We start from the raw sequence: 24,024 nt of genomic DNA on the forward strand, positions 1-24,024 counted from the left end.
TTACCGATTTTTAGTGGTGCATCTGGAGCTGGTGTTGCATAGAGTAGATTTTCTGGCTTCAAGTCCCGATGCACAATCCCATTAGCATGCAGGTACTGAAAAAAAGAGAAAGCCAAAACATTTAAGTGAGAATAAGATGCTATGGTCAAGTACGAGTTGACATCTTTCTAATAATATTTAGCAGCAGATTAGTATATGATATATGTGTGACACAGGGTTACTTAACTAACTTTCAGAAGCTTTTTTTCTGCAAACTTGCTCAGCATAGAATCCTTGGATGCACACTGTAATCTGAATAGGAAACTAAAATTTGGGAAGGCAAAGATGGCATCATGTCCATTTGGGAACAAAAACACCTCAGAAAGTATTACTGAATTTTAAATACAAGCATAGCTTCTAGGAAGTAATCTAATAGATGTTAAGATACCAAAGTCAGGCTCAGAGGAAAGTAGTTTCTTCACATTATAACATTCTGGGAGATAAGAAAATGGTCACGTAACTATTAATCTATTAAAGAGACATATTTGAGTAGAAAGGATGCAGTATACATCCTGGGCCAACTACAAAATACTTGGGGTCCCTTGCACAGACTTCTCGAGAGTTTTACAATCACCCAACCGCAGTCTCAAAAATCTGTCTGTCTTGACAAAGCACATGCAGTACACACGAATTCACTCACCACTGAATTCCTTCCTTGCACTAACAGAAGGGAAAATTTCTAGAACATATGGCTGCCACTTACACTGCTATGGATAGAAATATATGTATTTATTGACAGAGGAAAAAAAGGATAAATTAGTGTAATAAATTCGGTATTTCTTGTTAAAACATTCACACAAACCTTTGAAGTCTTAGAGGAGAGATGCTTAAGGGTAGGGTAGCTATCTTATTTGAAGGTCTCATGGACTGCATTTTAGTAGCATTTCTATACTATAAAAGGAAAACCAATCCATGTGCATAGTTATGCAGCAAATGACAAATGGTTGAATATTCACCTAGACAACACAGCTATGGTGTGCACTTGAGTTAGCACCTGAGATGAACTCTTCACTGTGTATCTCACTGGAATTTTAGTTGGTATAAATTTTCAGTGATTAAATAACAGTAAAGAAGAATACATTGCTCTGTCCTTGGACATTGTTTTAGTGATAGTGTGGGCTTTTTACATGTGTGTTTCTCATAATGTAATAAATGTTTTTTGTTGACTTTCTTTAAAATCCTGAAGTCACAGTATTTGCCATGGTGTGACTTTTGGAGATCAGTCAAAACCCCTCATCATCTACCTTACTTCACAGTGTTTGTTCCAACTGTGTTTTCTACAATGACATAGCCAATCCGTTATCCAAGGTAAAACCAGGCAACAATATATGGAAACTGATAGGTTGCACACTGCTACATCATTTAATGCAACCACATCTGCACGACTGCACACAACCATGTCCTCCATGGATAAAAATGTATCTTCATTTGCCAGTGAAGGCATAACTTTAAAAAGATGCTTTCACAGTGCAGCAGTGATGTGTTTGATGTGTAGAGGTAATAGTGGCACAAAGGGAGTGCAGCAAAAGCCATCAGTATGGAGTGGACAGAAAAAAAGAAATCTGGACAGAAAAAAAGAAATCTAAACTGATCTGTGTTCATGCACTGCAAGTCAGTTTAGCTGCCTCTGTAGGAGTGAGAAAGATCAGACATTCCACAATCAGGTGGTGGAAAGCAGACACTTCCCATTCATTCCTACAAAAAAATCTTTGACCAAATATGTGCAGAGAATTTTTCCAGCCAAGTCTGAAGTCTTTTAGCAGGTCCTTTTTCACACATGCCCATAATCTTAAAAACATCTTATGGTGTGAGGCTGAAAACATCAAAATTTTCGTGTCTTCCCAGAAAATCATTTTTGTGGGAGGTAAATTTGGGAAAAACTTTGTGAGAATCTGTTCAACTTTTCCTCCCTTTTAAGTTGTAAAGTGAGACCGGCTCACAGGGCTTCTTCTCAGACATAGCAAGAACCATAACTGACAACATCTGCTAACGACACTTGAATTTCATGACTGACTTTTTAACTGATTTGTATTGAACTTGGAGTGTGAACTGTTTTTTTATTACAGGCTCATAATACCCCAGGAAAATTTCCTTTCTCTGTCCAGCCCAGCATTTGCAGAGAACTCATAGGATGGGTGTGCCAACAAATGAGAATTGCCTCAATAACCTAGCCCATGCCTTTCAGACACCGTCACTGCAATAATCTGAGCGCTCTCTCTTATTTACCGTCTTCACAATGCCTGCAGCTGCCAGCACACCTCTGCAGTTCACTTCCCTTTATCTTTCCAGTATCCTAGTCCAGAATTCCTGCCCAGCCACACTAATTCCTCTGATATGCATTCCAGTTGTGGCCTGACAAACTTTATATATAATGTATTCATAAACCTATTTGCCATTTCTTTGTAACACAATACCACTTCTGTTTGCTTTTTGATCTGGTGTAACCTTCAAGTCTTTTCTCTTGTATTCCCACTGTCTCTGCAGTCCACACAGATCCTGGCACAGTTGTTACACACCCTAAAATCAGCCTCTGCTGCTCTGTCCTCTCTCTCACCTGCACTGTTTCTCCTTCTTGACTTCATATTTGGGCACAAATGATACCTGTTGTGCTTGGACAAGGCATATGTGTGGCTGGGGCTGCCTCAAGCTGCCAGGTCATATGTTTAACAAACCTACTGTTGGCATCTTGTATCTTCCATACCATGTCAAATTTTGTTGTGATGGCTATTTGGATGAATAGTTCTGTTGTGAATTAACAGACTAAAGGGCAAAATGAAAAAAACAAACAAACAAACCAAAACTCAAAAATAACCCAGCGTTTTTATTGATGCAGATATCCCATTCTTCAACACAAAAAGTACCAGCTAGAAAGGTGGATCTCCATCCCTCTGAGGGGAGACACACCTGGCTGGACTTCTGGAAAACATATTTGAAAAAGGTATCTGGAAAAGGTATCTCCAGACAGTCTTGTACTAAAGGTTTCCAGATGCAGTGACCTGCTGTCCTTCATCCTGAGACACCTGTCATTCACTGAGAGTGTTCCCTGCTCCACAACCCTCTTTGAAAGAGATCTTGTGAGACTGTGTCCATTTTCAGCACTGCTTCCTTACTTAGTAGATACTCTGGGACTTTGCAAATTTTCATGAGTCCCAATATGCTCCCCATGTAACTCCTGGTATTGAAGGCTACTTGGTAATTACATTATCTTGCCAAAGTGTAAACAGTATTCTGAGTTAAACTATCTTGGCTTAGAAACACATTTAGTTAAATTAGCAAGATCCACTTTGTCTAGCACTTTTTTCAATTTATATATGTTATATTTTGGTTGCTCTCACTTAATTTGTCACATACTGATTTTAATAAACATCATGTTTCCTTGTAGGCAGTGCCTCTGCAGCATAAGTTCTCCCAGCACGGAGTACAGATTTGGGCATTGTGCACTCTCCTCATAAGACAGATAGCCTTTGCTCTACTCTTTATATGCTGTGTCTCTTAATGATTAATTTCATACGTTATGTCTCTTAATGTGATTAGATGAGAAGATCTGGGTCCATGTATCAGGCCAGAGTAGTGTAGTGACTCACTTTATGATCTAAGCATTGCTGAATTACATCACTTTCTCCACCTATAAGATATGGATGAGATATGGAAAACATTTTATTTCTGTGGTTGAATAAAGAGTTTATAGATGCACAGCACTGTAGAACAGTTAAACATGGTATGCTTGTTAAAATGTGATCATTATGTGATATTCTTTTAGTAGCTAAAATGTCCTGTTTTCACTTCCGATTTTCAATAAAGAATACCAGCTAATAAAAGAAAAGTAAGGCGTTTCAGATAATTTGGGAGAAAAGTATTACAGCAAAATTGACTATCATAGTCTTCCTTACTTCTCGATAAATTTTGAGGTCAGACTCGTCATGACACCAGGTGATGCTGAGTCTGACATACAGGCCCTTTTCTACAGAACTTACTTGTTAAAATGAAGTCAGCCTTCATGCTGGCATTTGGAATAAAGGCAGCAACTCATGAAAGAATAATTGCCATGACTACTTATGACTGCAGCAGAAAGACTTTTTTCCCTTTTTTTTTTTACTAAGTTTTTTTCCAATTGCTGTAAGTTTCTTTTATTCTTTTGTTTTGTTCCTTAATAATTTAGGTACCTAAATTGAATGATTTTATGACAAAAGAACAAATGGAGACTGCTTAAAACTCTAGCCTTTTCCCTTAATTTTATTTATGGTACCTATTACACAGAACTGTAGAAAAGTAGAGCTGAAATGAACCTGCATCATCTACTGCTCTGTATGCTCCTTGGCATCAATTACATCTACAGCAGTTGTTTGTTCAATTTATGCTCACAGACCTCTGCTACTAGAGAACCCACAATTTCCACTGGCAATTTATTACAGGTCTAGGCTTTCTCGACTGCTACAAAGTACTTCCCTGTGATTTACTGGGATCAGGACCCAAGTGGATGAAGCTCATTACCTTATTACTTATATGCCTTATAGGCAGAAAGCAGATTATTCACCTTTTTTCCTTTTGAGTACTTGTTACCATGTACACAATTAGTCTTCTATCAAAGACTGGAGGACCTTAGTTTGCTCAACCTTTTCTAGAGCTTTGGTCATTCTTGTTGCTCTCCTCCAGGCAAATGTCAACTTGCACTAATGTGTTGAAAATGCAAATGCATTTCAGTTTGGCCTGATAAATTTTATTTATAATGCCTTCATAAATCTATTTGCCATTTTTTTGCAACACATATCACTCGTGTTTGCCTTTTGATCCAGTGTAACTTTCAAGTCCTTTCTCTTTTGTTCCCTCTGTCCTTGACAGTACAAAAAGGACACTGAATTTTACCAACGTTATTTTATTTCTAATCTTACTCTCCAGCTTTCCCCAATCTTATGGTGTCTAAAATTTTCTATAAGTGTACCTTCTATTCTATCATCTGAGGTTGTCAAAGAGAGACTAAAAAAGCAGACCAGAGAAGATATTTCCCAAACTTCTCTCTTGATCTTAAGACACACTGATAAACATTCTCTCAGTACAGACAACCAGTCTTCATCCAGGTTAAAATCACATCATCTTGATCACATTTCTCTAAATCATTGTGAGACTGTCAGATGAGACAAGTACAAAAGCTTTGCTCATGTCAACTAGATATAATACCTTCTCTTCCTCCCTTACTAACAATATCTCTTACCCTGCTTGAGAAAAAATCAGACTAATTTGGCATGATTTGATCTGGACAAAAACCTGCCTATATTGTTATCTCCCAGGTTTCTCATATTCTTTTCCTTCATTGTTTACTTCAGATATTTCCAGGCAGCTAATTCCTCCCTTCTTCCTCCTGAAGTGATTATTACATATATCTGTTTCTCTGCCCAGCCTCCATCAGAAGTGAGTGTTATCTCTTAAATTATTTTAATCTTTAAAACTTGCTCTCTAAATATTGTTCTATGAGGGTCACCAGCTGCAAACAATTTTAAAAATGTCTAAATTATTTCAATACTCTCTGACTTAGTTTTTTCTAATTTTAGGCTCCCATTTTACAGCTCAGTCACTGCTATTCATTGTGCTAGGCTTCTAGTTAAAGCTGAACTTTTACTGAAAAGTAGCAGAAAAAAAAAACAACCACTGCTGCCTTCTCTCAGACATCTTTCAACAGGTCTCTTTCACCTGCATTTCTTCTTATGAGAATGGTTGAGTTTGCTATCCTTCTTATCTCATGCTAGATGCATTCTTATTTTCTGCCTTGACTTTCCTGATTTCAGCTTTCAAACTCCTCTTGTTATTCCAACTCAAGAATGAGCAACCTGACCTTTTCAGGAATGTCTAGACTTGTAATTAAGCTCTCTCTATAGCCCTTACAAAAGTCTGTGCAAAAGAGTGTTGTTGCACAATGAAAGCTACTGCACAGTAATTTGGTTTCATTACAGCTATATATGGTTTGAATAAGATGTGGTTAATTGATAAAGATTTGGAAGCAGTTCAGGGGAAGTCTCTATATAATTTGTGTCTAAAAATCATCATTCTTACAGAGTACAGAGAAACATTCAAAATGCATCATCAAAAATGTACCTGGAATCATACATTCCGCATGGATGCAGATTTTGGAAAACAAGACACAGCAGCTTGAGGGAATCAAGAAATCCATAAAATTTCATAGTTAGCGAGTATGTATATCCTATTACATATCCTATATCTTGTGCATGTATCAGCTGATTTGTATTTCACACATCCAATAATTGCACAAAAGTTACAGAGCAAATGACGCAGTTTCTCTGCATGTTTTTAAAACTGTTTTGGCACATGAGCTGTATAGATGCCTGAATGACAAGTGAAAGAGGAATGGTTTTGAAATGGTGCCATCCCCACTGAAATCCATGTAAAATTCCACTGCTTTAACTTTTTTAGACTTTATTTAAGATATGTACAATAAAATACATATGTAAAATACATACAGCCACAGTAATATGGCTGCCATAAGCAGCCTGTTTCTGTGCTTTGATTTATCTCTCAGGCAACACACAACTCGGAATGCAGAACAGGATCTTAAATCAGGTATGCTTCAGCTTTGGATGTTGGATAACTTTATTTGTGCTGATAATGGAAAAGTGCACTTATCTGTGTTGGTTGCTTACAAGATAAAAACATTATTTAGGGTTAAATTTTTCTTCACAGGACAGAAATCAAGAATTGAAATAATTTCAAAAATGCAAGGATAGTTTTAAGAAGTGTTGCAGAGGTGTATCTGATAATTCTTGTCTAAGGAACTTTAAAAAAAACCCCAAAACCAAATAAGAGATGCCATCAGTGGTAATGTCTGAACCCAGCTCCATAGGCATCAACAAAGTTTCAGTAATGAAAGCGTAAAATCAAGTTGGAATCACAGCATCATCCTCCCTTTGCCACCATTCTTTTCCTGCAGTTACACTGGCTTTGGGACCATTTTATTGCTGCAGAAGACAAAACCAACATTGATTTATTTTCCTGATGCATTTCAGCAAGTTTTGGATTTCTGTAACTGGATAACAACAAAGTGGAGTCTTAGAAAGGCTCCATACAGTGAAAACTTCTCCAAACATCTTGCAGAAAGCCAATTCTTTGCACTTGTCTTGCTTTTACTGGTTGCTCTGGGAAATTGGAGTATGCCATTATGTTTGCTACGTCATAAACTGAATTCCAAACATTTTCATAAATTGACAATTAGCTTAGCTAAATTCATTTAACAGAATACTGTTTTACTGGAACAAAGAATATTTGCCTTTGCGCTTTGTGTAAGTATGCACTAACACAACTGATTTATGCTTTCAGATAATAAATCGGAGTATTATAAAAAAGAATGAAGAAGTGTATCGGCACAGATGAATAAATCCAAATCTGATTATTTTCTTTACTGATCTACTATATTCAATATTATGAGATAGGTCAGAAAGGAAGTTCTAAATTAAGAAATTAGGTTATATAAAGTTTTAACTGCATTCTCCACAATTAATATTCTTTTATAATTGGAAGTATTTTTATCTTTTGAATGTTCTAACTTTTAGAAGAATAAAGCAGCATTAAGGATGACGACACTATACCAGGTGTGATGACATCAAATCATGTACCGTAATGTCTGTACAATCTGACATATGTAGGAGATGATAACACACACACCTTCCCACACAAATTCCAAATAAGCAGGCTTTTTGCAGAGCTGTCTGCCTGCAGTGGCATGAAATTCTCCTCTTAAACTATAAGTAGGCCACAGCATCAGAGCAGCTAGAAGAGCTTAGCTAGAGTGTTTTCTTCTTAAATCCATCCAGAAGACCCTCCCACTTGCAGAGTATCTGAATTAAGTGAAGAACTAACATACATTAACCATGTTCCTCATACAGCCATTCTACTCGATCTTCTTCTTTTTTTTTTTTTTTTGCCTGCCTGCCAGGGGTGCAGAAGACAAAGATGATACATCTCTTCCTGCAATTGTCCAGATGCCCCATGCACGGAAATCTTCCCTCTGCAGCCTCCAGACCTACTGGGCACCTGCCCTCTCTCCAGTTCCATAAGGAAAATGTGAAGGATATATATTCTTTGAGGAAAACTCAGTCATTTATGATGAAATTCAAAAGAATCATGATAACAGATGCAGGGTAATGCCACAAAATTGCGGTGGGCTGTGAGGAGCTGGAAGCAGAATGGGAACAGTTCCAGGTATGGAGAAAGATGTACAGCAATTGACAGAACTTTATGAACTTTACAGTTATTATGTGGTTTTAAATACACACGCTGTATGTTGCCCCTATGTTTATAATAACCTGTGCATGCCCAGGCTTGCCACGAGCTTGCCTGCTCCCTGCTTCCCCGCTCCTCCCTCCGATTGGCTGAGAAAGCTGCAGTGAGGACAGAGCTTTTCCTCCCCAAAGGTCCCCCCATTGGACCTTTTCCTCCCCAGTTCCTTCCCGGTTCCACCCTCTTCTCCCGAGTTCTTAATCCCATTTGTTCCCCTGGTTGTCTGTCTCATGCTCAACCCCATGTTCTAGCTCTTCCCCGCCTGAACTCATTAAACACCTGCACACCGCAAAAAATGATTCCGTCTGCTCCTCTACTTTGACTCCGGGCATGTCCGTGCTGTGTCACGGCCCCATTCCCCTCCTCCCTCGGACCGTGGCAGTGGGCAGAACTTGCTTAACATGTGCAATTTGATCTGTCGGAGCTGCTGAAGTGCAGCACACTAATTTGTGGGTTGCAAAAAACTCCCCCTAAAAAACAGGAGAGCTAAAAGCCCCAACAAATAGCTCCCTCCCTAAAACAAAAGCCAAAACCTAGCAGGTCTGCCCTTGGCACCATTTCTTGTGTAGTTTTGTACAACTCAGAGAACCTCTCTGCTCGACTTAACTTCACTTAGCACAGCTCTTACAGCTTTCCATAGTGTCCTGAGGTTTTGTTGTTTATACAGAGGTCAGAAGACAAAAAAGCAGTAAATGGACATTAAATCGCTACTGCTTTGTTCTACTTGCTCTCTGTCCTCAGCATTTTTTACTTTATTGACCACAGCTGTGGTATAAGCAAATAGAAAAAAGAATTAATAATAAGCAAAAATCTTTAATTAACTTCAAAATATTTAAATACTATTTGAGATGTGATTATTTTAAGATTAACCTAAAAAAAAAAAATCTCGAAAGCTTCATAAATACACTAACGTGCCTTTGTAAATTCATACAACCATAGCAAATTTAAAAGGAAGCAGGGAGGAATTTTCTGAAATCAGGCTTCTTCCTTTTAGTCAATGGAATAAATCTACAGGAAGTCTTTTATCAATTTGCCATCCTTATATGGAATACAAACTTCATCACTATAATTCTAGCAAATCAAAAAAAAGAAATAGATTCTCTATTTTGAGCAGGTTACTGAAAAACAAGTAGTGTTTTTGCAAGCCAGCAATCTTCTTTGGTTTTGCTATTAAGAAATTAAAAAGATACAAATGAAAACCAATCTAGACTACATCTAAAGCTGCTGCCAATAATGCTTGGTGCTAGCTCAGACCCCAATAACCTTCACCATCAGATAGCGATTTGGCTAATGGAACACTATTTCTGGCAGCATCAGGTTTCACCAACCACAGAGATTCACCAGTTATAGCTCTAGGAGACCTGTAATGGGGCCATAATAGAATGCTCTTATTAACTACAGGTGCACATCTGCTCATTCTGCATCTACATTTTAGTTTCCTTGCAAACAAATTTTTTTTGTATTCTAATCAAAACATTAAGTTTCATGGCTTTTGATTAATTTATCTCCTTTTTTAAGAAGATATTTCACAAAACAGTGTAACTCTTAAATGGGTAGATTACAGTCTATCCTACATGCTTTTGGAGACTAAGTTGATTTTGTTCTGCCTGTACAGTACAGTTACATTAGTAAATTAACCTATACCAAGAAGAGCTCCTGTGGGTGCTAATACTCTATTATCTACACTGTTCAAATGTTTAGAACAGCACTGGGTAGATTAGCACTGATCAAAACAACATCCTGTTAGTCAAGCAAAAGATCGTTCCCACCAGGCAACTTGAAATTGGCCCCTTCTCTGAAGACACAATTTAATGGTATGGATACTGGTATTGCTGACAGAGGTGATGTGTTTTGGTAGGGTCAGATTTAAAATTGTTTCAAAGGTGAGATTTCAGGGTAATAAAACAATCGAGGAGGATGACATCTCTCTTGTCCATCTATACAAAACTATGTATATAAAAAAGGTCTATCACTTTTAATGCATCATTGTATCTAAGGATACTTATAATCCTTGAATTCTTCTTTATGAATAAGTAACATGGAGATGTTGTTCTGGGTTAATTATGTTGCTTTCCTTGAATTGTAAAGTTTGGCCTACACGTAATAACATCCCTTGCTAAGCCTAATATTGACGGCACATTTAAGAAATAACTTCTTAAACCATATTCTTTTTTTTTAAAAAAATATTCCTTTACTTTTGTTAGAGACTTTTTAGGGAATGTTGTCACAGACAGCACAGGCCTCAATGTCTAAATGCACAGAAGTGTCTCCATTTATTCATTTGCTAGAGGTGAGTCCTCATCCCATTCAATACAGAGGCCCACCTCAGTCTTCCAGGTGCTGTTACATTAAACCATAGTGGTGGTGTGGCAACCTTGGACTGATTTCAGCTTCACAGAACTGTGACGCATTCACTTTCCTATTCTGAAATGAGGTAGGAGAATCAATATATCATTTCTGTCAACAACACCATACCTCAGACCTTGATCTAGGTGCACCTTGCAGGCTAGGTCTGCCAACTATCCCCAACTTTCTTGCTTTTGCAACACAAAATTTACACTCACAACCCCAAAAGAAGTCTGTTGTGCTCCATCATGGTCACTCAGTGCCCTTTTCAGCTGAAAAACCCAAACAACTTCATGGACAGCTACTTAGGATCCCCAAAACAGATTAAATTCATAAGATCCACTTCCATTCTAGGTTTCCAAGCCTGAATTTTCCTCCAGATGATAACATTAAGAACATACACTTTTGTTACACTTGACAAGATGCCAGCAACATTTGTGAAGAAATCATATATTTTAAAATATAAAAACCATAAAAATTAGTTATATCTGTAAGAACATAACTGGAAGAAGTTAAAAATTTTTCATCTACTAAAAAGAGGAAGTCAGGATGATTAACCTATGGACATCTCTATTGTGCAGGTGACTGCTTCCTTTGAAAAACTATCTCAGATTGCACACTAGTATAATTATGAATTTTCTGGGAAGGATTTAATACATGGTTTGTGCAGACTCTTGCATGCGGAAGAAAAATTGGGACAACTTTATCAAGGCACTCAACGTTCACTGTTTGACAACTGAAATTCTGAAATACCACGTGCCATCCAGTGAAATGATGAACTGTAAACCTGAATTTGCTATCAGCTCCTCTTTTCAGAAGGGTAAACAACAGTCAAAACGGGATGTTTAATTTCTGTCTAACAAAGAAATCTCCCTGTGGATTTCCTGCTCTAGTCCAGAACTTCAATTAACATTGCCAGTTTTAAAACACACTGTACAATTGTTGTTTAATGTACAGGAGGCTACAAATGAGATCTGCTAATATTGTAAGACACAGTAAGACTTTTCATTTAGAATTTTATTTTTGTCAGTGAAAGATTTTCAGACTCCTGTTTCCACATATTTTTCCTAGTTTCTACATTGATCTGTCTTGATTCCAAAGTTTGCTGTTATAATGAATAATATAAGAACCTATAAAAATTAAATTTCTGTTTCTCAGTTGTTGTGCTGTACTCTTCTCAGGGTTCAGAAAATCCTAGTAAAATTATTTAATCTGAACAACACTGCTGTGCTAGATCACATATTCTACCACAACTCACAGCCATGAACTGAGAAGAAAATCTCAGCATTTTGACTTTACTTTGGGGATAGATTGTAATCTCTATGCAAATAAGCCAACCTTTTCCCAACTGCAACTTTCAGAGCTGTTTCTGTAAGAGAGTGACAATAATTTGCAACAAGCTCATTTAATACAAGTGCTTTCCACAGTGAATAGTGATGAAATATTCTATGAAGATGCTGCCACCTCCAGCATCTGCCTCAGGTTCTGTGGTCAGAGAAGCTGCTGACAGCAGAGGAGCCTGGGGTGAAAACCAGCTCAGGTATCTGTCTTATGTGTCACTGGTAAACAACAATTTTCAATTAGGACTTAGAGCTAGAAAAACCATCAGCCACACATGACAAATGGCAAATAATCCTATGAAATTAGTGGAAATGTTTCTGTTATCTTCAAAGAAAGTAAAGTTTTTTGGGTTTTTACTGCACTAATTATTCAAATACCTCTGTAGCCTTGATAAGCCTACAGTCACCACTGTAACTCTCAGAGAGACTTGAGATCTTCTGTCTTAAAGCTGTGGAATTAAATATGATGACCATCACTCAGTCAGAGGTTATCCCTGTGCTCTGAGAGATGGAGTGGCAATTTCTTTTTCTTTTTGTATTTTAATATAGGATTGTGCTTTTTATAGCAGACTTAAATATTAGGGATGGGCTTAACTTTATTCCCATACTATAAAAAAAGCAACAGGATAATCAGGAATCTGGTCCACAGTTTGATTTTTATCGATTAGTCTAGTGATCAGCATGAGATATATTTCTTTTTTTTGAATAATTTCCAAATTCAGGGGATGATAATATTAAAATCTTGTTTATAAAAATTCAGAATATCAGTGGATAAAACTAAAACGTAATGAAAACAACAGTGTCAAGTAGGACAAAAAACTTTTTGTCTAACATCTCTGAATCTAAACTTAAATCAGTATTTACATGAACGAACTATTTTGGCCTCATTAAAGTAAACAGCTAAATTCCTATTGAACAGAAAGAGAAAACAATCTGACTGAAGAACTATGAAGATGCTGATTGAAAATTATATCCCCTCTTAACACCCTTGCTTTCATCATCTCAATGTTTATAATGCATTTATTTCTGGGTTTTTTCATCACAGAGTTTTCTGGCTTGTTATGAACTGTATTATGAATGTGAAATATTATGAAGAAAAATAAAATTCATACTTCAAAGCCTTTCCCTTTTTGTGCATGATATAAATAAGAAAGAGGAACCTGAGCCCCCTTTAGCCTCTACAGGCTATAATTGAACAGTTTTGCTAGACTAAAAAGTGCTAACAGAGGATAAATCAATGTTAATTTTATCATATTTCAGAACATAGAGTGCCACTCCTATCTCAGATGCACCTCACATGAACCACAGCTACCCTGGGCTCAATAGCAAACATGAATGTAAACACTAATGCTGAAGGAGAAACCAATGCTCTGTCTGTGGACTGTTCACAGAAAAAAAGTCCTTGTGTTCAGAAGTCTTGATCAGTAAACTTCATGCAACAATTGCAGACATGAATATGTCTGGATTTCAGTAAGGTATCTGATATTACCTCAGGTCTCTTGCAGGTTTAGCTGATGATTGCACTGAAGGAAATTAGTAGGAGAAATGCAGAACAGACAGAACAGCAAAGCAGGGAAAGTATTTCCAGGAGGTAAAGTACTTGGTATGAGGAAACCTCTTCTGGAGAACCTGGAATCAACTGAGGAGTGAAGAGGCTGCTGTGTGGTGAGACAATGCCAAATTTGCCTTGTTTAGCAATGAAAAGTAAAGGTTGAAGGAGAATGTGACCACTCTGTAAGTACATAGTAGTATATACCAGACAGGAAGGAAAGAGCAAGCTTATACTTAGGGATTCCTGGCACAAAAAAACAACAAGAAACTAGCTATGAATATTTTTAGGGTAGAAATGAGAAGAAGGCTCCTCAGTGTGAAAGTCATAAGTATTCAGAGCAACCTTCCAGGAATTTTTTGGGGACTCAAATCATGAACTGTTTCTAAGGTGATGCTCAGTACAGCTATGAAAAAGACTACATGATACGACTCCTAGGGGCAACTGCAGCAGAGATAACAACAAATATGTGTTGCTTGACTTTGTGATCCTACAGAGAAGATTTTAAGATTCAGTTTTAATTTTCTTATTATCCCTTTGTGATTTAATTGGTAATAAATTAAACTAATTTCCCCAAGTCGAGTGTGTTATGCCTTTGATGGCAGTTGCAGAGTGATCTCTCCCTGCCCTTATCTCAGCCTATGAGCATTTTGTTTTATTTTTTCTCCCCTGTTCATCTGAGGAGGGAATGGATAGAGTGGCTTGGGTGGGCAGAATTGGGCATCCAGGGTCAACACAGCACATATAGCCTTTTGAATGGTTTTTAGTTGCAATTTCTAGTGGCCTCTGTGGATTGTACTGCAGAAGAGGATTTAATAGATAGGGAATCTCACCCCATGCATCAAATCCTGTTTCTCAGCTAAGAACAGGCTGCAAGCACTTGAGCAGCTGACTGAAGGAGGACACTCAGGCTGGAAGTAGGAAGGCCAGAAGGATGATCAAGGAGGACTCTGTTCCACTAATAACTGGAAATGACAACTACATCCTTAAGTATTGATCTCAGTTCAGTGCTTGCAAGGGTGAGCATCATGCTGAGAAGATGATCTCTGCTCAGCCAAAGCTCCAGTATACAAAACATTGCAAACAAGTAAGAGAAAATAACTTTTCTGTCTGCTCAGGGCTGCACTGGAAGAAGTTCTGATGAAGAATGTCTTTTGTTAGGTAAGAACAACTCAAGCTGCTAACAACGTCAAAGGGGAATGATTTAATGGTATGCTTAGTTCAAGAGGGAATGCAGTGTAGAGAGATCTTGGAGCTCTAAGGAAGTGATAAAAAGGAAAGGTACTGCTGAAAATTACATATTTCAATCTTTGAGGTCCAGATAAAATGGGCAAACATATGTTTCACTTAGGCTTTTGTCAGACACCAAAGATAGCACTGCAGACTATGAGGCCGAGCTTCTACATGGTTTGTCTATGATGAAGTATCCAGTTTATGTACATACTTTTGCTTATGTTTTTGAGTTTGGATAATTAACATTCTTCAACTTAGCTCTCATAATTCTGCTAATAAATTGCTTATAAACACCTTTGCTTCTCTTGCTGGTCTTTTTTTTTAAAAAAAACCCAACACCTTGTTTCAAGGTACCTTTTTTTCCCTTCTTTCCTTCATTTCACAGGGCTAAACAGTTAAACCACCAGTATCTTCTTGCTCATTTGGAGGCCTGTCCCTTTTCTCTGCTATCACACTGACTCTTTGTTGCAGCCTTTCCACTTCCTTCTGCTCAGGTCCCATTCAGTATTGGCAGGTCCACTGAAGTCTGTAAAATATCAAGGATATTTCTCAAGGATAGTAATAATTCCTGTTACTGGACATCTGTATAAAGTTGTTGAGCTCACAGATGAGCTGGAAATGCAAGAGGAGGAGAGACACTTAAGTGTATTTATACACCACAAGATGTCCCAGATGTACAAGATGAACTCCTAGTGTGATACCATTTTTGCAACAGACGAATTACAGCCTCAGATGCAACAGGGAAAGTATTCTCATGGCGAGAGGTGCTGCTGCACAAGATTCTTGTTTAGACCAGATGCCAAAACAGGCTGATGGTCCTACTGTATGCTATAACATTTAACTTATACAGTAAGTCTTTTCTTGACTGAAAAACAAGCAGGAGTTTTTGGAGAACATGAGAATTCTCATTTTATCAAGGAAAAAACAATAAATGAGATGCAATATTTTATATTTATAAGGAGATAAGTGTAAAGGTAAGGTCTGTGTGATTGATCAGGAGAGCTATTCACCTTGAACATGGGTGCCTGAAATGGTGTCTGGGACTGGAGGTATCCCAGAAAAGTTGAAATCAGGTTCAGATCTCCCAGTAACAAATCTATTAACCTTAAAGTCCCTGTTTTTATGAGCAGAGATTAAATATATGGGCTTATTTAGCTTAACAACAGCTGTATGCTTGGAGGGGAAAAAACTGCTATTTGTCAAAACAACAGGCAAACATCTAGAACAGATAAGATGGAAGGAGGAATGACAGCCCACAGCTGTTAACTGATCTCTGAGATGAGAGACAAGTTTCCAAGAGGATTTCGGATTTGAGCATCCTTCCAAGGATCCAAAAGCAAACACCCCTATGAACTCAGGAATTCTTTTTCCAAAGAAGGCCAAACTTAATGGCTGTTTGCTCCACTGATTCCAGTGCAGCACTGATGATCCCCATGAATGGGGGATTGAATCACAGTAAAATCTGTACTTTTATGTAACACGTGCTTGTGTTTCAGAACAGGCATGCACTTTTTAACTCTGCTAAATCAGTGAACAAAACCAGCTTTAGCTGGTAGATAGTTGCAGTCATCATTCAGCTTTTATGAACTTGCAGAGACGAGAGTTGACTGTATTTGGACAAATATTATTAAACAAATTCTCAACAGTTTCATATAAACCAATGTGGTTCCCACAAAAGGAAAAAGACACTCCATCAAAAATAAGATTTAGCAGGAATAGCTCAAAAATATTATGAAAACTGATGAAAATGGCTACATTTTCCACTATTAAAATGAATTTACTGTTGTTACCTCTTTGACAAGCTTAATTATCGTAACTGCCACTGTGCTTAAGCTAACTTATCCCAGGTTTTGGAAGCGTTTATCATAGAATTGTAACATATGAACTGGGGGCCAAAGCTGATTATTTTCCACACAAAAAAATTACTAAAGAGCCTACTGAGAGCAGGAAGTCTTAAGTTACAGACTGTCACGTTACATGGATTACTGTATGCATATAAATATATGTCAGCACATGGTACACGAATTGAACTTAAGCAGACATATTTCCTTTAGAAGAACGCAAGTGCATTTAATTTGTTACACTTTAGTGCAAAATTAGGAGTGTGCATCACACTGGCATCATTTCCACGTGGAGCTGTAGCTTTGTACTTCATGTGGCACATCAACCCCTACTACAGCTGAGGGACAACATCCTTCACCGGTATTTTAAGGCCCAGTTTGGTAAGCTGTGACTATTTTGGAAGGAGACACCAGGCAGCTGGCTGCCTACCACGTGGCTCATGTAGGCAGAGTTATAAAAGCAAAGGGAGAGGTTGTGTAATAACTGTGTCTGCCAGGAAAATATTACATTTTAGCTGCTTTCTGCTGGAATGCCTCTTTTAAAAAACCCTGAAAGAGAGATGTAAAATGACTTCAGATGAGGCTTTATTTGCTTTTAGTGGCTGGTGAAATAGCATATAGATTTGTAGTTCCCTATCCAGAGTATCTTCCTTCCCTTTGTGTAACCCTGCATGAAACTGAAAAGGATTGGTTCCGGAGGTATGATTACTGACTGTGAACTAAGTATGCCACAATGAATTAATGAAATGCCTATGAAAATGTGCACTGGCTGCCGCATGAGAGGAGCCCCAAAGAAAAGATACAAGGACTCCCTCAAACAACAACTCAGCCTTGGCCATATTGATCACCGTAACTGGTCTACTCTGGCCTCCAGTTGGGAGGTCTGGAGACATACCATCTATAACGCTGCTGTCTCCTTTGAGAACACACGCAGAATCACTCTCGAGGAGAAAAGTCAACGCAGAAAGAATCGTGTCTTGCAGAATACACCATCTAAGGAGTCTTTCTGCTGTGCCTTTTGCAATTGGATATGTCTGTATCGTATTGGCCTCATAAGTCACCAGCGTGCTTGCAACAAACGTGGATAGAGCCTTCCCAAATCTTCGTTCGCGAAGCCTAGCCATGATGACTTGCCAAAACAAAAGTGTTCTAAAATTCAGGACAGGATCTGCAATCTGTAGCCTGAAGGGCTTTGGTCTTCAAGACAGTCCTACTTGCTGCAACCAAAGCTTATCAGTATATGACACCTGAGGCTATAAATGTTATACCTTAAAGATTGAATATACTTCTCTATAGTGAACATTAGAATATGTGAATCTGTGACATCTCAATCCTTTTATCAAGACAAGCTACTTCTTTTCAAGAGAAGTGCCAAAACCAAAATACTAAAAAAATGAACACTAAAAAGAGGCTTTTATTTTAGCAATCAAGAGAGCTATTTTATTTTTTGGGGGGTAAATGGCTGCAGGCCATTTTTTATCTTTTTTCCAGCCACATCGGAAAGCACCATTTTCTTTGCTTTAAAAACACCATCTTCTCAAGGCCAATCTTGGGTAAAAAAATGGTGGCTGAAGGCAGAAATACATAAGAATTCAAACTGACATTCAGTCTTACTGTACTGCTCTCTATTGCAGGGCCTTTTAAAATACTTCCTCTCTTTACAATCATTACACAGAGAGAAGGCAGAAGCACACACAGACTGTGGTTGACAAATACCCTTAATTCTATCATGCAAGACCAAAATGAGAGTTATATACACTAAGAATTTAGAGGTCATTATCAGCCTTGCAGAGTTTTTTACTATACTATTTCATTTTAAAGCTGGGAAGATGAAAATCCAAAGATTTCTCTTCTCTTTTTCCACCAGCCAACAGGGCACAACTGAGGCTCCAAGCAACCATCACTGCCCCAGCAGCCATGGACCCTCTTTCTGGAGGGGGCAAATCCACCCCAGAGAGAGATCCAAAAGAGGGCTGTGAGATGCTGCTGCAGGGCAACAAGGTGCCAGGAGTGCGCAGCCTTTTTGTAGAGTGATGTACTTTCCATATCTATAATATTTACTATCTTCTTTTAAAGAAACAGTTTCTTTAAAGCTGCTGTGATTTGAACTTGACACCCAAATGATCCTCAGTATTGAGGATGGGGTTGGAATTAGATGGTCTTCACAGTCCCTTACAATGCAAACCATTCCGTGATTCTACAGTAGAAAACCCAGAGCCTTCTCTTGTGGCTGAATAATAACCAAGAGTAGAGACAGGAGTTTCAGTGCTGTAACACTTGACTTCCTGGCGCTTCTCTCTCATCCACAGCAACAGGGATACCAGCTCTCAATTCAAACCAAACATTACCAGGGCTAGAAGTCAACTAGGGATAGAACCTCCTGACACTGAACAAAACCCATGCACATCAGTGAAGAAAGGCATACATCTTTCATTTTGAGAAATGTTACCTTCCCCATAAGTTGAAAATCATGCAAATTATATTTTCCTGGGATAGATATGAAGAAAAACAGAATTTCTGAGCTATCTCATCACATGTTCTTTGCCATTCTCTGGTCACTTTACATTAGTAAATAATCATTTAGTGAAACCACACAAGGAAAATAAGCTGTTCATTCTGACCATACATCTGTGCCATTACAGAAACAGCAGTCCCTGAATCTAATTATTATGAAATGTTATGTACAATTGCCTGCACTGCCAAACATCACACAAAAAAAAGTAACTTAATGTGAAGGAGCAAGATTCAGGATGGGAACGATTTCAGGAGTGGAAAAAGATGTACAGCGATTGAAAGGACTTTATGATACGGACTTTACAGTTCTTATGTGTTTATAAATATACACATTGTATGTTTCCCCAGGATTTGTATCTCCCGGGAATGTCCAGGCACGCCTGCTTCCCTGCTTCCCCGCTCCCTCTCTGGTAGGCTGAAGAAGCTGCGGAGAGGAGACAGCTGCCATTCGCCCTTTCCTTCCCCGGCTCCTCCCACGTTCCTCCCCCTTTGCCTGTGTCCCTACCCCGATTTGTTCCCCCGTTTGTCTGTCTCATGCTCCATCCCACGTTCTAGCCCTTTCCCGCCTGAAACCCATAAAACCTCTGGACACCTCATAAAGTATTCCACTTGCACCTCTACCTTGTCTCCGGACCCGTCCGTACTCTGTCACGGCCCCGTCCCCCCTCAGACCGTGGCAACTTAAGAGCTTCTCAAAAGCACAAATCTTGCTTGAAGATTTCACTCTTTTCATGTTTCAAATAAATTTTAAACATTTAGAAATAAAATTCAGAGAAAATCAACATTGCTAGTAGCTGAAGAAACTACAGTATGCCAGGTGCTACAGCTTATTTTCAAATCTCCTTTGAGATAGCACAGATTTAAATAACTCAAGGGGCGTACGCCTGCATTGGAAGGGGAGGACAATAGGTATAAAGCTACATTCAGTTTTGTTTCAGAAGAAAACACTACACCCAGAGAGGGACTCAGAACCAGATCCTTGATCTCCCAACACAGCAGACACATTTCTTTGCAGTTCTATTCTGGTCACTTCCTCTGTGAGGAAGAACTGGAGAGTATTTATGGTCTCTCATCCTTCATTTTTTTTTTGTATTTATTGATCAGTCCAAAAGCACGAATGCAGCTGTCACTCGACAGGATTACAGGAGGAATGAGAGAAGGTCCACATGGTCTCTGATATGCCCAAGAACAGCGCTGAAGGATTCTGTCTCCCTGTCCTGGAAGATAACCTCTTTCCCCATGTGCAATTCGGAGCTCAGAATATTGACAAAATACAAACACTCCCTGTGAGTGCTGCAATGTTAACAAAACAACATCTTGCTACAGTAGAACAAGAAACAGAATCAAGAAAGCCAGTGATGAACTGGCTGACAGCTATGAACTGGGCCATGATTTTTCATTGTTTAGATACATTGGTCTGTATTTCCTCTGGAAAAAAAACAATTCTAAGAAACAATAAAAAGAAGAGGTCATGGAAAATAAAGAGCAGGAAGAACAGTAGGTAAAAGGTAGTATAGTAAAGGATGAATAATTTACTTTCAAAGTGCCATATGCCCATTTTGTGTGTCATCATATCAAGTACATCAAACCTGAAGGGTGACAGCATTTCATGAATCTTTGCTTTCATATATTAAAGGCCTTCTGGTGAAGATGGAGTTGTCTGAGTTACAGATCTAAACCTATTCCAGCTGGCTCTGGCATTTGTTTTGTGGGGAAGCTGGCAGCAGGCTGGAGCACGGGGAGCTGTGCAGCTCAGGGGGTTTGTCTTACACATCTGTGTGTTGTTGGGGATACAGGAGCAGAGGCCACCCTGCCAGTGCCACACTGCTGCCACCTCCAAAGCCTGACTTGTGATGTGAGCCACAGAACATGATTAGAGCACTGTCCTGCCTGACAGGTGCACCATAAACCACCTCCAACATGTGGTCCTTAATTTGGATTACTGAGTTACCTGCAACAGATCTTAAAACATCTGCGAAAGAGACATGCTTTACTGGCTATTTAAGTACCTATTTCTCAACAAGTGCTCTTGCAGTGGTGTTAGTCCAACTACATTATTCTTCTGCATACTTTGTCTGATAGCTTGGAAAGTACTCTTATTATGTTGTTTGAACATTTCTTCATATCACTAAAACAAAACTATAAAGATCTTTCACATGTTCCTGAAGCACGCACTCAAAGATCTGCTCAGACACATAAACGGCTTCAGTCTGCTGCTTCCTCCACATCATTAGCGAATATGGGGATAAGGCAGCAAGTCTGAAATGGAAGCAGGTCTGTATCTGTCTAAACAGGGCATCCTTTGCAAACCCTGCTTTGAAATTTAGCTTAGGAAAGTGGCAGCTTGAACACCTCCACTGATGACACTTGTGACAACCCAGCACAGGACAGCTGCATGGACAGCTTACATTGAAACAATTGCAAAAACATTAGGGGCTGGAAATGTTTATTTTATATTCAAAAATGACACACTGGAGCTTATCTTTGCTGCAAGTTTCAGTGACCATACAGATATTTAAAGGCACAATATATCAGATTTTACCTTTGAGCTAGTGTCTCCATGTTACCAGATTTTTCTTCACCTTATATGATTAGAGAATTCAAAGTGTACTAGAAATTGAAGTTTTTAATTTGTGGATTTTTTTTTTAACTGGTTTGCCCTTCTAGATAACCACACATTTAAAATTACTGCAAGGAGTTATGCTTGCACAGAAAATTAGATAAATCCTTCAAATTAATGAGATAACGTCTTATTTGTTAAGAGTATTTTGTCTGAAACTACCTCTATAGTTGCTAAATTTTGCACAAACAAAATTCAGAATTATCATAATTCATTACCATAAAGTATGACAGTAGTTACAAAGTATGATAGTATTTTATAGACAGGAAACCACAATGGTAAAACAAAGTAATTTTAAAACCAAAGAAGTAAAAGATGTGTATGTTTGCTCTTTGACTTAAAGCATACTGAATTTCTGCTATTGCAGCTTATCAGATGGACTCAGCTGATCAGGGTATCTGGAAAAGCACATTTCAATAGTGAAATAAATACACTGTTTACAACCCAGCTGCTGCCCATCATTACTATTTTACAAGGACTTTACATCAGAAAATACACCAAAGTCCTCACAGCAGTACTGTTCATCAGACAATAAAATTTATCAATGCCCAGAAATAGAACAACCATTAGCTCTGCCCTTCATTCAGATACCGTCTGACAAATCTGGAAGATCAATTCTCCTGCAAAAAACCCTGATCACCCACCATCTGAGCCAAGGAGACACCCTGATACTTACATATATCTAATCTCATTATTTCTAGCTCATGAAGTAAAATGCACCATCATGCACTCAAATCTAATGAAGTGATAGGTGTGGAGCGGCATTGATTCCTGAAAACATCAGCTTCAATATTCGCCTCTTCAGACACAAGTCTGTGAAAAGCTGAACTGAAGAGTGTGCACAATTTAAAGTCAAGACACTCCCTGGTTTTGTTAATAGTTACTGAGAAACAATAAGAATGGAGGTGAAAGGCTTCAGAAAGCAACCTGAGGAGGACAGAAAATCCGATTGGGAAAGATTTCAGGCATGGAGAGACATGTACGGAGCCTGAATGGACTGTTATTCTACTGGACTGACCTGTTATCCCCCATTTTAATACCAGTTTCATACCCAGTTTAATGTACCCTAATGTTATTCCACTTGGTCCCTCAGATTTTCCCACCAAAAGTTGTTTACTCCCCTGTTCTCCCCTGGCTTTCCCGCTCCTCTGTCACTGATTGGCTGATGGATGCTGCAGTGCAGAGTGAGCTCCCATTGGTCCTTTCCCCTGGATACCCCTAAATTACACCCACCTTTTCCCTGTCTCCCAATCCTGTCTCACCCCTAGTAGTCAATCTCATGCTCCGCCCCAGTTATGAATCCTCCCCTCAGCCTTACCGTATATAAGTCCCTGTTGTCTCTTAATAAACCGGCATTGCATCCAGACTTTCAACTGAGTCTGAACCCTTTTGTGTGGTGCCGCGTCCCTATCCCTTATACCCTCGGGCCGTGGCAGCAACCTGCACATGCCAGCAAATTACTATGACAACATCATGTAAAACAGTCACTCAGAGACATAAAAAGCATCAGGAAAGAGTAAATTAAAAAGGAGAAAACCAGATTCATTACAGTTTCCAAAATATCCACAGCTGCTGACAATTCAGAGGATCAGTAAGGGATCTTGGGGGATTAAGTAAGGAATCTTGATTCACTCATGCTATCAGGGCCACAGAAATGGAACCACTGAACTGAAACAATGAATGAAAAATTATTACTTAGCTTGTTTAAGTGTGATCAATGTCAATCAATCTTAGTTCGTGCCACCTCCTTGGCATGCCAGGAATCTCCCCTGAAGATTGAATAAATTCTCTCAGCATTTCTTCAAATCACAGGCATAGGGATTCTAGTTTTCCCTACTACCTAGTGAAAAAATGCAATTTTGCAAGCAACCATTTTGCTGAGAGCCTGCTATCTACTCCGTATGTCACTTTGAAATTGGAGATGAAAAATTGCATAAGGCTATGATAGTACTTCTGAGCAATTTTTTTCGGCATATGTCTTTAGTTTCACAGGTTCCCTTATAATTTACTCCTGAACAATCAATGTCTCTTTATTCCTTACCATCATTACTGAGTCAGGAACAGCAAGACACAGAGAGACAAGCCTAACCTAGCCTAGGCCTAAAGGCATGGCAGGTTTAGGAGACAGGAAAAACCCCAGCCCTGTGGACAGGGAGAGCTGAATAAAGGGGTCTCCTTAGGCTTCAGCTAATCTTTTTGATGATAAAACAGTGACTTCTGCAAGGTTGCTTCTGTTTTGTCCCAGTTCCTTGGGTAAGA

The 24,024-nt window shown here is 38.7% G+C and overlaps 1 protein-coding gene across 1 annotated transcript in view; it reads right to left on the reverse strand.

Annotated features, from left to right (window-relative positions):
- The window catches only part of CAMK4 (calcium/calmodulin dependent protein kinase IV), an 88,349-nt gene that overhangs the window by 16,054 nt on the left and 48,271 nt on the right, over nt 1-24,024 (reverse strand). Inside the window, exon 5 of the mRNA XM_027667220.1 lies at nt 5-95. Coding sequence (XP_027523021.1) covers nt 5-95 — 91 coding nt within the window. The remainder of the gene's footprint in view (nt 1-4; nt 96-24,024) is intronic.

Source organism: Corapipo altera, unplaced genomic scaffold, assembly GCF_003945725.1.
Source record: "Corapipo altera isolate COAL_440 unplaced genomic scaffold, ASM394572v1 60935, whole genome shotgun sequence".
In the NCBI taxonomy this organism is placed as follows: domain Eukaryota; kingdom Metazoa; phylum Chordata; class Aves; order Passeriformes; family Pipridae; genus Corapipo; species Corapipo altera.